This window comes from Clytia hemisphaerica, unplaced genomic scaffold (assembly GCF_902728285.1).
Source record: "Clytia hemisphaerica strain Z4C2 unplaced genomic scaffold, Clytia hemisphaerica genome assembly, whole genome shotgun sequence".
Classification (NCBI taxonomy): Eukaryota; Metazoa; Cnidaria; class Hydrozoa; order Leptothecata; family Clytiidae; genus Clytia; species Clytia hemisphaerica.
In genome coordinates this window covers 1,866,051-1,877,323 of record NW_027103851.1, presented here as the reverse complement: position 1 = coordinate 1,877,323, position 11,273 = coordinate 1,866,051, and the positions used below count along the sequence as shown (strand labels likewise).

Sequence of the window (11,273 nt, the reverse complement as noted above, 5' to 3'; positions counted from 1 at the left end):
TCAGGATCTAGAAGGAATTTTGAATAGAAATTTTAGTATGTTATCTAATAGCTATATAGGATTATACTAAAATTTAATGAAATTCTGATGAAGAGATTTTGAATAATAAAATCAAAACTGCCTTTTTCCAGCAAGCGCTTTGTGTTTTCTGCCTCTGAAAAATCGTAACTATTTTGGTGCATGCGCACACAAACGCGAAAAATCAAAACATTGAAACGGGTCTATTGCGCATGAAAGTTCATTTTGAATAAAATCATTTAGCTTGAAATTTGCAGAGAATCTCACGCTGATAATTTTCAAAAAACCGTACCAAGACGAAAAAAACCGTATATATACCTCACAAGATTTTTGGATAAACAGATACAGAAAAGGTCAAATTTTTATGGATCATTTTCTGTTTTTGAAGGGAGGAGAGCCTTATATAAATGTTTTCAAATATGTATAAAAAAGCGAAAAAGAAATTGGCTAAAAGTGAGTAAAATTTGCGAAATTGACATCAAAACGTCTAAAAGCTTCCAGGTATATCCAGACGGTGTCAATTGAACGAATCGAAAGCCGAATCAATTGAACACAATTGAACACAATCAAATAATTGCAATTCGATTGTCGAACGCAATCGAACCGCAATCGAATATTACCTAGGATTTGATGTCGTTCGATTGCTTCGATTACGTTTGATTGTATTCGATTATGTTCGATTACGTTCGATTGATTTAGATTTTATTCGCTTTTGTACGATACTTTAGCGCTGAGCCGCCCACACTAAAAAGCTCTAACGGAGTGATCCAATTTAATTTAATCGCAATCAAACTCATCGAACGTTATCATAATCGAACGAAATCGAATATTAATCAATTCAATTCAAAACTTATTTATTCGCCTGCATATCATTAAAAATTTACATATTTAAGTTTGTATAAATTAGGGGAGGGGATGCAGGCCAGGAGTCCATCCAATAGACGTTTCCGTCTAATCATATGGAATGGCTACCTGGACGCAGATTTTTTTCTGTGGGGTTGATATAACTATTAGAGTAACAATATTTCAATATTCCAAATAACAAAGTAAAAAAAAAACTCAACGTTAATCAATTGTAATTGACAATCAATCGAACCAATGGAACATAGTCAACTATTAATCGAACCAATCTAACCTTACTTGGCTTACTCGAACGCAATCAAACACAATTGAATATTACCCAGGAATTGGCCGTTCGATTGAGATTCGATTACGTTCAACAATCTAATCCCAATTATTCGATCGTGTTTGATTACGTTCGATTGGTTTGATTACAATTTTTGTTTGAAGTTGTTCGATTGACACCGTCTGGACGTATATGGAAGTCCGAAAAAGCTTCTGTGTATCCTGATGTCGATTAGACTGCATGGGGTGAGCATTTGCAACGGGTTTTCCATACCCAGTGTGAGAATCTTACAATGAGAACTTATTTTTCAATATTCTTAGAATGAGAATGATATACATTTTTCTCAAACAAAAGTATGCTTGGGTGATTTGCAGGAAATTGTTCCGAAAGGCTGAAAAAATTCTTAAAAAATTAATTCCCACGTCTCAGATGCAATTTAAAGTATGAGGCCCTAGGTCCTAGGAGGAAGAAAACACAAAATAGGCAGACTAAGTAAGACGAGTATGAGAAGTTTTTGAAAGTGGTCAAAATACACTGATCTAGGTAGAGTCGAGTCGCCAGTGCACGAACGGCCCCAGTGCACGAACAAGCATCTTTGAACTTGAAAAAAACAACCAAAAACAAACTTCTATAGAACTTCCTTTGTGCAGCAGAATCATCAAACTATCCCTTGCAATCTCTCCAAAAATTAAGATAAACAGAGCACTAGAACAACACCAAACCGATTTTGAACGAGGCCAAATTTAAAGAAATCACGAAATTTGGGATTTTTGTAAACATGGCTGATCGCAAGAGAAAATGTTTTTTATAAGAAAATTTGCGCAAGAAGAGTTCTGAAAATGACTTTACTCTTTTAAAAACCTGTTATCTTCCATCACACAAAATTTCATTGAAACTTGTTTGCTCATTAATTCAAAATCAATAGAAACATATATCACCAGTAGTTGATATAAAAAAGATTCCAGTCCGCGAACGATCCAAACACCATATTCAAAATGAAGACATTACAACATCAAAACATTCGAAAGCGCTGGCGATCTCAATTAAAGATTAAAAAAGAAGACACTACATTGCCGCGCTTTTCGATGAGCAAAACTTGAAAAAGAAAACAAAAAAATGGATGACAAGAAAATATTTACAAAAATAAACAGGTTAGTAAAACGCTAAAGTTCTTATAATAAAGACGCTTTTTTCGTGAAAAAGCGTGTGGTTTCGAAAAGTTCAAATACCCCTGTATCATCTCGGAAGAGAGTTATAGTATTACCTGCGAGCGGAGCTCTAATTTTTTCTTTCAAAAGATCGTTCGCGCACTGGTTCCTTGTTCGTGGACTGGGTCCGAATAGCGCTCGCTTTAACCACTTATTATTCCAAGAAGAAGGCTTCAAATAAAGTGAAAAAAAACTGAAAGAAGGACTTTAACCTTGTCTACAAGATAGTCAAAAAGGATTTATGCAAAAACTAAAAGTAAGTGAAAAAAGTGAAAAATAAGTTTGGCATTCGTGCACTGGGGACCCTCCTCTACCAAAGGATACGAGCAACAGAGGAAGTTAAATGGAGACATAAGTCGTCGCAGTAAAATAAGAGTGCTTTATGTCCAAAATCACTGTTTTGCAGAAATCGAGTTTAAAGTTTTCATTATTTGCTTGAGCCTAATGACGAAGACTTATTGTAAAATTTTCAAGTGTTTTCACTAATTCTGCCTTTTTGGTAGTTGTGTATCACATTTTTGAAAAAAAAAATCAATGAGTGCGCCATTGAGTGTACCATAATGGCGCGCATTCGTCAACAGAAATGGACATAAGGCATTTTTCTTCTATAAATTTCACTGGAAAATGGACTTAAGTATAAATTGCTTAATAAAAGTGATGAAAACAATCCCACAATTTCAATTAAGAAACTGATAAACAAAAAGCAGGTAGGTATAATAAGTTTCTAGTCGTTTTATATCAAGAATCTATTCTTAATCTATCAATTCATAACATTTAAATTAGCTTAAGTCCACTTTATTATAGCACATGTAAAAGTAAAAAGCCTTATGTCCAAATTTGGACAGCTTTCTCCCAAATGAGATAAAATCCAAGAAATCTAAAGTCACCATTCAAAAGAGCACAGCCTTGTGTCCCAAAAAATGTAAAAAATTTTTTTTTCAAAAAATGGACATAAGGCACTCTTATTCTACTGCAACGAAGTGTGTAGTGATGGAAACAGTATATTTTGAAACGTAAACAACTGGCCGAAAATGTATGATAGAACTTGGGATGACATTGGGGATGCATCAAGATATATAGCTGAGTGCCTAACCCGTTTTGATGATGGGTGTCCTTGCTAACCTGTTTTGGTGACGGGTTTCTTCCTAACCCATTTTGATGACAGGTGTCAAGCCTAGCCCTGTTTTGATGACGGAGTCATAACAGGGAGGTTGCCCTGGCGAACCTTTGAATCCAAGTAACTGACTGCTGACTTGCCAAGGTTACATAGTAACCCTACACTAGAACTAAACGTATCATGATGCATCCCAAATGACCTAATCTCTGATTAACACAGCCTTGCCCAGGAGAAACCATGAGATTAGGATCCATCTTGGGAGAACGCAGTTGATAACTAAAAAGAGAAAAGGAAGAAGCAGAACACAGCAACAAAACTACAGGTGGTAAGGAGAGGGTGGGAGGGAAAGATTGAAGTTCTGATCTATTTAGACTGAGCTGAAAGGGCCTGGGCAGTTCGTTATGAACGTGTTCCTTATTAAAAACCGTGTAGATAAACAAAGTTTAAAAGTTATAAAGTAACTAAGGGAGCAGAATGACTAGAGGTACAGAAAAACAAAGCTTTGAAAGTATGTAATAAAGACACTGGATAACAAAATTACAGAGAAATGAAATGAATAGTGCTTTTAAGGAGAACACTACAATTTTGATGAACGTTTACATATTCCTTTTTTTTCCTTTTGTTTACTTCAAAAAAATTCATTCATAACCATTGAATTTGTTGGAAAAAAGAGCCAGAGTAAACAAAAAACAAAAATGGTAGTGCAACTTTTTTCAGGGAACTTAGAGATTTTGAACATGAAAAATTCTGAACAACTGGGTGAATTGCAGAAAAATCATACAATGTCCCGTCTGCAACAAAAGCACCATTCATTTATGCTTACAAGTCAAGATCTGGGAACTAGAGAGCCCCTTTTTTTTGTTGTTGTGACATACTAAATGGTTTCTTCTGTTAAAGACATTTATTGTCTTCAAATAATCTATTCTGAATTTTTTAACTAGTAAAAGCAAATACTGTCCAAAAATTGGTCCTGTCCGCAATGGCACAAGTCTTAATTTCTCATTTTTTGAGAAAACTTTAATGTTCTAACTGTATCAAGTCAATAAACTATAGGGAACTACATGCATTTTGCAGCAGTATTCTTTTTCTTGACTTTACATGTATACTGACCAAGCTATATCTGCCATCTTTGACCAAAGTTTTTTTAAATTGGTACCCATAAAGAAGCCATTGCAGTGTTAAAAATTAACGTCCAACTGCGCCACATCATCAAAAGTTTTGGAGGGAAAGTAGATCTAGCACTCGTGATGCATTTTCACCACTATTGAGTAGTGCCGGCATTAGGGTACCACTTTCAAAAAACTCTGATCAAAGATTTTGCTTGGCCTGGATTGAGAAACTTGGTCTAGGTTATATTAAGGTCAGTGGTTGAGTCCCACAAAAGATGCTATATTATGTATATTATTCTAATCTCTTTTTAGGGTAGATACATGGTAGGTATATAAAAACAATTAAGTTAGGTTTTTTATTAGTAACAGTTTTTCAAAATGGCAGCACCAGCTGTCCAGAAGCGTGATGGAAGTGGTACGTACACATTTTCCAGTAGGCCACATGCAATCCAACAACGAAAGAAATATAGGGACCCATATGAAAAGTAAGTCAACTTATTTCAGTTTTCCCTCGTTTTTCTTATTTGCAGATTTTTCTAGTACTATTTCTGCCTATTTTTGCTAAAACTGTTTTCCAGTGATTTATGAAAAATAGAAAATGCTGATTTTATTAAAAAGTGCTTATTTCTGTGAATGACATCACATCACAAACCTTTATTATTTGTAAATATCTAACACTTTCAGGGGCCAAATCTTTGAAAATGTAAATCCAATTCAAGGTCTCGATCACTTGAATGCTAGTTTCTTTTTACTAATGAAAATATCAATACAATGAGATTTAGCAGGAAATTTTGACCAACAAAGTATCATCATAAAAAAGTTCCGTGCTAAAACACAAGAATCTTGGATATGATTGACATCAAAACATTTTTTAAAATTAGTCTTCTACTCTTTTATTATCATGGTATATCGGGTATTTGACTGATTGATTGATTGTCACAACAATCATCCTTAAAAAAGTAGGACCCATTATTACTGTAATTTTAAATTGAGTTAAAGATTAAAGGGTGTTTAAAAAAATGAAATTGATAAAATAATATCTAAATGAATTATATCCATTTTTTTTTTCAGGGAAAACCAAGCACAGTCTATGTATGGTAATATTATGTATGATAGGAGAATTGTAAGAGGAAATACTTATGCCCAACATATTTTGCCAGTGGTAAGTTTTCATGGTTTCTTTTTCTCCAATATAAATTTTTAACCTTTGAAAAGTGATCATATTAGATTAATTCATGTTTTCAGAAAACAAATTCATAGAAGACTGTCAAAAAAAGCTTTCATTTTACGTTATGTAATGGCATAAGTATAATACACATGTTTACTGTGTTGTACGCATCCTAGAATTATACAAAATACATCATACACAATTCTTTTCCAGAGCTCACAACCTGACCCTATTGAAATCCAGAAACAACAGGAAGCTCGTAGGAGGGCAATAGCCCGAAAGAGAGCTAAGCAACATCTAAAATCACAAACACCAGAGCCGGTAGATGGTAGGAAACATATTGATGTACAGACTGAATTATACTTAGAAGAATTAACTGATCGTGTTGAAGAGGCAGATATTTCAACTCAAACAGATGCCTTCCTGGATCGACCACCGACACCTTTGTTTATTCCAGCTAAGACTGGTATTGATGTTGCTACTCAAATCCTACAAGGAGAAGTAAGCCAATTATATTCATCTCATAATTTATACAGACTGTGGCAAATTTTTATATTATTATCAATCTTGCTGTCAACTTCCAATTAATCTAATGATGATTAACTGGATCATCAAGTTTCAAACTAAGCATTGTGCCTTAAATTGCTCTTGACTTTCAAAAATCGTTGTTAAGTTACAGATCATGTGGATATTTTAAATGGATAAAGCCCAGTAATCTAGAACTTTTAAGGCAGTCTTTCAATTGTTTTCACGGGATCCAGCTGGCTTGGCTGTTCGTGGATTGAATGGAATATTGGAAGGAGTGGGGATTCGAACCATGAACCCCTGGTTTGAGACGCTGACGCCTTCAACCACTTAGTCATCGCTCCTTTCAATCAATTCCTTGAATTTTTAAAGTCTTCAAAGAGCAGTTCTTCAATTTTTCTGATTATATCCTTTTTACCTTTATAGCTTTTCGACTTTGACCTTGAAGTTAAACCCATATTGGAGGTACTTGTTGGTAAAACAGTTGAACAATCTCTTCTGGAAGTCATGGAAGAGGAAGAACTAGCCAATCTACGTGCACAACAACGTAGATTCGAAGAATTGCGTAATGCTGAGCTGGTTGAAACTCAACGTCTTGAAGAACAAGAGAGGAGACACCGTGAAGAAAAAGAACGTAGAATGAGACAACAAATGGAAGTCTTGAAAAAAGAAAAAGAAACTACAGATAAATTGGCTGCCAGAGCTTTTGCACAGGTACATAAAATGTTAAAACTTTTGAGTTTAAATATTTTGTTGTCTCAGGAGACAACATCTTTTGCGATGTCTTCGATGTTGAAACGTTCCCAATTATTTTGAGAAAAAACTACACCACGTAAATTTTCATATAAGCGTTGTCACACTTACTAAACTTCATTTTGACTGATTCTCAATCCTATTGTAACTGACAAAGGCAAACAGTCAGTGTTTGTGACACTTACTTTTACTCCCATTATGCCGTACCTAGCCTGATATGAAGTCAGAACCTGTTGTAACTGGCAAAAGTAAACAGCAAGGGTTAACAACATAAAACATATTAACATGTGTGTTTTTATTGTTTTTCAGAGTTACTTACAAGACTTGGTACCATCAGTCTTTGGTACATTACACGATCATGGATACTTCTATGACCCAGTGGAAAGAGGTATTTAAAAATTCATTATTAGTCCATTTTATTCACCAACATACTTTGGAGTAGTAGTATTATTCTCAAAAGTTCTTTTTTTATCATTTAGCAAGCTTCGCGGTGCCAAAATTTTGAAATTCTTCTTAATCTTTTGTTCTTGATGAAAATTTAAAAGTCCAATCGCGTACTTGTGTAATCATTTTTGCTACCCTGTGGAAACCACTCAATCTAAAGGCCGGTCTCTACTTTTGCGCGACTGCGATCGCATCTTTTGGCTTCAATCCTTTTTGCTCGAAAAAAGGTTACGTCATAAAAATGTAGCGTGCGCTTGAAATGAAACCGTTACGTCAGATCGCGCCAATGGAACGGTTTCATTTTTCTTTTGGCCAATAGCATGGAAGATTTGATCAAAAAAGTGCGATCACAGTGTGCACAAATGGAGATCGGCTTTAAAACTCTTTCCACTTGGTTTCCACATGTAGAAAAAAAGTGCACTTTACTTGAATCTCTAAAACACGAGTATCCTTTTATTTAATATATAATGGCTTTTGTTTGTTTACAGATGTTGAAACACAATTCATGCCATGGTTAATGGAATCTGTGACAGTTGAACTGAACAAAGCTCGTGTGGCACGTGCTGTACTTGACAGTAAGTTATTTTATGAAATTTTATATAACTTCACAAACTGAAAATTGTAATGATCTTCCCAATAGGCCGAAATACTTAAATGCTTAAATCCCCTAAAACAAGTCTGAATACAAACAGTAAAATGAATGATTCCTCCTTAGACATATGAATATTTTTTATTTTCTTCTAATTTTAAAATAAAGGGGGAAAGGGTCCGAAGGGGCTTTAAAATTTGAAGAGTTATCAAGAATATAATAAGGAAACTGATAAAAAATACAACTCAGCATCATTGTCTTTTGTCATAAAACCTCTTTTTATTGTTCATGTTCAAATTATTTTTCAATAAAATTATTACTTTGTGTTTTGCTCAGGTATCATTCGTGACACTGTTACTAATCGTTTTGAAGTTTACAATAAACTTGACGAAGAAGCTGAACAAAAAATTCGTGCTGTCATTGCGGCTGCAACACAAGCAATGCAGCCAATAACGCCCTTACCTGACAAGGAAAGCGGTGAATCTGAAGAGGTCACCAAAGATGAAGGAAGTGCTGGAGATGATAAACCACAACAACCAGAATCAGAATCTACTAACCAAGAAGATACTGGAGCTGAAGAACCTACACCGCCAGATTCACCACCAAAACAAGATGGTGGTGATACTGCTGAATAAATATCCTAAATCCTACTTCTTGTATATACCCTAATTTTTCTCTTCCTCTCAATAAATCATTTTTTATATATCTTTTAAATTATTTTTTCTTTTTCTAAAATGGTCCTGTTTGACTTTATTGCTAAAAATGAGTGTTTATATTGATGATAATGCCTGATTTTAGCTGGTGACAAAGCTTTGACAAAAAATTCAAAATTCACTTTGCAGGTAGGAGCAGGTATTTTTTTATATTTTATTTATCATTATACCTATAGTAATATATTTTGGCCATGTTTTAAAAACTGTTCTTGGAAATTTTTCTGGAAATGACCTTTTGAAATTTAGAAGCATATTTTGAACAAATTTTGGTTGTTCTTTGTGAATCCTAAATGATTCTCGACTCCAAGGTCGAGAAATTTAAAGTTTGGTATTATGGTTTTGTGAATGACAAATAATATTATTATAATGGAGAGGAAAAAAATTTATTCAGTTGTAAATAACTCAATGATTATTATAATACTAAAATTAGTATTTGCTGGTTCGATTTTCTTTTCTAAAACTCATCACCACGCGTAATTCAGAAAATATATGGTAAAGTTTGTTGCCTTTAACACATAACTAATAATAATTTAAAATATGTTGTAAATATTGACGAGTTTTTTATTGTAAATAATAAAAAGTAAAAATAAATATTAATAGAAATACTTGATATGGTAATCATTATTGAAATATTAAATTAATATCTCTTAATTGACAAGATAATTTTTTCATATAAATTAAATCTTAAAATTAGATTTTTGATAATTAAATGAAATTAAATCAGTATCGTGTTGCATTATTTTTACTAACTAAGACTTCATCTAACGAATCTGTGCTCCTGGAATACTGCTTTTAGTTCTGTAGAGGAATGAGAGTAAATTCAAGCGTTAAAAGTAAGTTTAATACAAAACTAATAATTGTTACAAATATTTAAAGTACCATAAGGAAATAACTAGTTTTACTTTGTCTCATATTAAATTAAAATTTTAGCGATCCTGTTAACTGTCATGAGCCTAAATAGTTTCCCTTTATTCATGATATTCATGATGTAATGTTTTTTACGATAAGACCCCGGTTTTCGCCAGTAGTGGCAAATTTTATACAACTTTTTCTCTAGTTTAAATTTGCCACTACTGCTACTGGCTAAAACGTCATGAATATCATGAATAAACCATCAGAATGTCTATATTCATGATATGCACCATTGCAATGTCTTCTAACATTGACGTATTGACTGATGTTATGTCACTTTCAACCAATCAGCTGTTGGGTCTATGGTGCGATGCCAAAGACATTGCAGTGATGCATATCATGAATTTCATAAACAATACCTGAGAATATTTAACTTAAGCCAAGATTGTTTCTCTTATATTTTTTTGAATATTTTTATCTGTTTCGTTTTCTTCAGATGTTAAGAAAATATTTGAACCTAGAAACAATTTAAAGGAAAAGAACATGAAAATGATTTGGTGAGATTGCAAAGATATATATAATATTAAGAAATTTCAATGGTGAATAACTGATCACAATCATGGCTTCGAAAGGACCTAAGAAGAAAGAATCCAAAGACCAAGTACCTTCTACTACCAAAGAGTATGTCATATTATGTCTGACTTTTCTTCATACTTTTCAGTGACCAAAATATATTTATCTTCTAATAACACACGGCAACAACACAATTAAAGAGCCTTTCTTGACAAATATTATTGTTACCTCTTGTTAATTCAAAAGGATATTTTCATCTCTGCCGTTATCTCCTGAGGTGGAACCTGCTATTCGGTACCTAATTGAGAAACCATAGGGAAGGTGTGATACTCTTTCATTCCTTCGCTTATACTAAGTCATATGAAAAGAAAATCTTATCGTTCATACAATGAGCATAATTATGTTTCTTTTTCAGATTAAGTCAATCTTCAAACACATCACAAGTAAATGATGACAAAACTTCAGCCAAAAAGAAATCACCTATTCCTTTGTGGCCTGAATGGACTGACCAGGAGATTGCAAATGAAAAATGGGTATGTAAATACTTTGAGTTGAACGAACCAATTTCTTAAATTGATTGTGACAATTGTTTTTTTACGAATTTGATCTATTAATTGCCTGTAGCATATTGTAGAAACAAGTTTATTTACGTTTATATCTAGACTTCTTTATGAAATATAAACTTTTTATGGCATTGAAAGGCTTGCGCTATTTTGAACAAATCAAGTTAAATTAGGGATTAAATGATGAAAAGTTGCTTCTTTTGTAATTTTGGTATGTCGATACAAATAAATTTGGGGCATAGCTGATTAAGAAGTTTGTCATTCTCTTGGTAACTTTTTTACATTTCGTTTTCAGGATCTAGCCAAGAAAGAGAAAGAACGAGGACGAAGCCCGAATGCAGCAGCTGTAAGAAAAAGAATTCTAGTGTGAAAATCTTATAGAAAAGACCGATTCCCCAAAATCCAGTTAAGAAGTATCTAAAAAACTCAAACAAGCTACCTGTTCCTAACAGACAAAAATGTCACCCTCAAAACAAAGCACAGGTCCAAACGGGAAATATTTACAGCCTTAAAAT

The 11,273-nt window shown here is 33.5% G+C and overlaps 2 protein-coding genes across 2 annotated transcripts in view; both read left to right on the top strand.

Annotated features, from left to right (window-relative positions):
- Positions 1-4,884: 4,884 nt before the first annotated feature.
- Positions 4,885-8,771, top strand: LOC136807749 (radial spoke head protein 3 homolog B-like). The gene is made up of 7 exons (XM_067064363.1): positions 4,885-5,063; positions 5,650-5,740; positions 5,960-6,247; positions 6,698-6,985; positions 7,334-7,412; positions 7,957-8,043; positions 8,394-8,771. Exons 1-7 carry the CDS (start codon positions 4,957-4,959, stop codon positions 8,690-8,692), a joined length of 1,239 nt encoding a protein of 412 aa, XP_066920464.1. The 5' UTR covers positions 4,885-4,956; the 3' UTR covers positions 8,693-8,771.
- A 1,345-nt stretch (positions 8,772-10,116) lies between these two features.
- Positions 10,117-11,273, top strand: part of LOC136807743 (androglobin-like) — a 100,520-nt gene continuing 99,363 nt past the window's right edge. Inside the window, exons 1-3 of the mRNA XM_067064357.1 lie at positions 10,117-10,303; positions 10,611-10,728; positions 11,054-11,104. Of these exons, the coding sequence (XP_066920458.1) occupies positions 10,242-10,303; positions 10,611-10,728; positions 11,054-11,104 (231 nt within the window). The 5' untranslated portion in view covers positions 10,117-10,241. The remainder of the gene's footprint in view (positions 10,304-10,610; positions 10,729-11,053; positions 11,105-11,273) is intronic.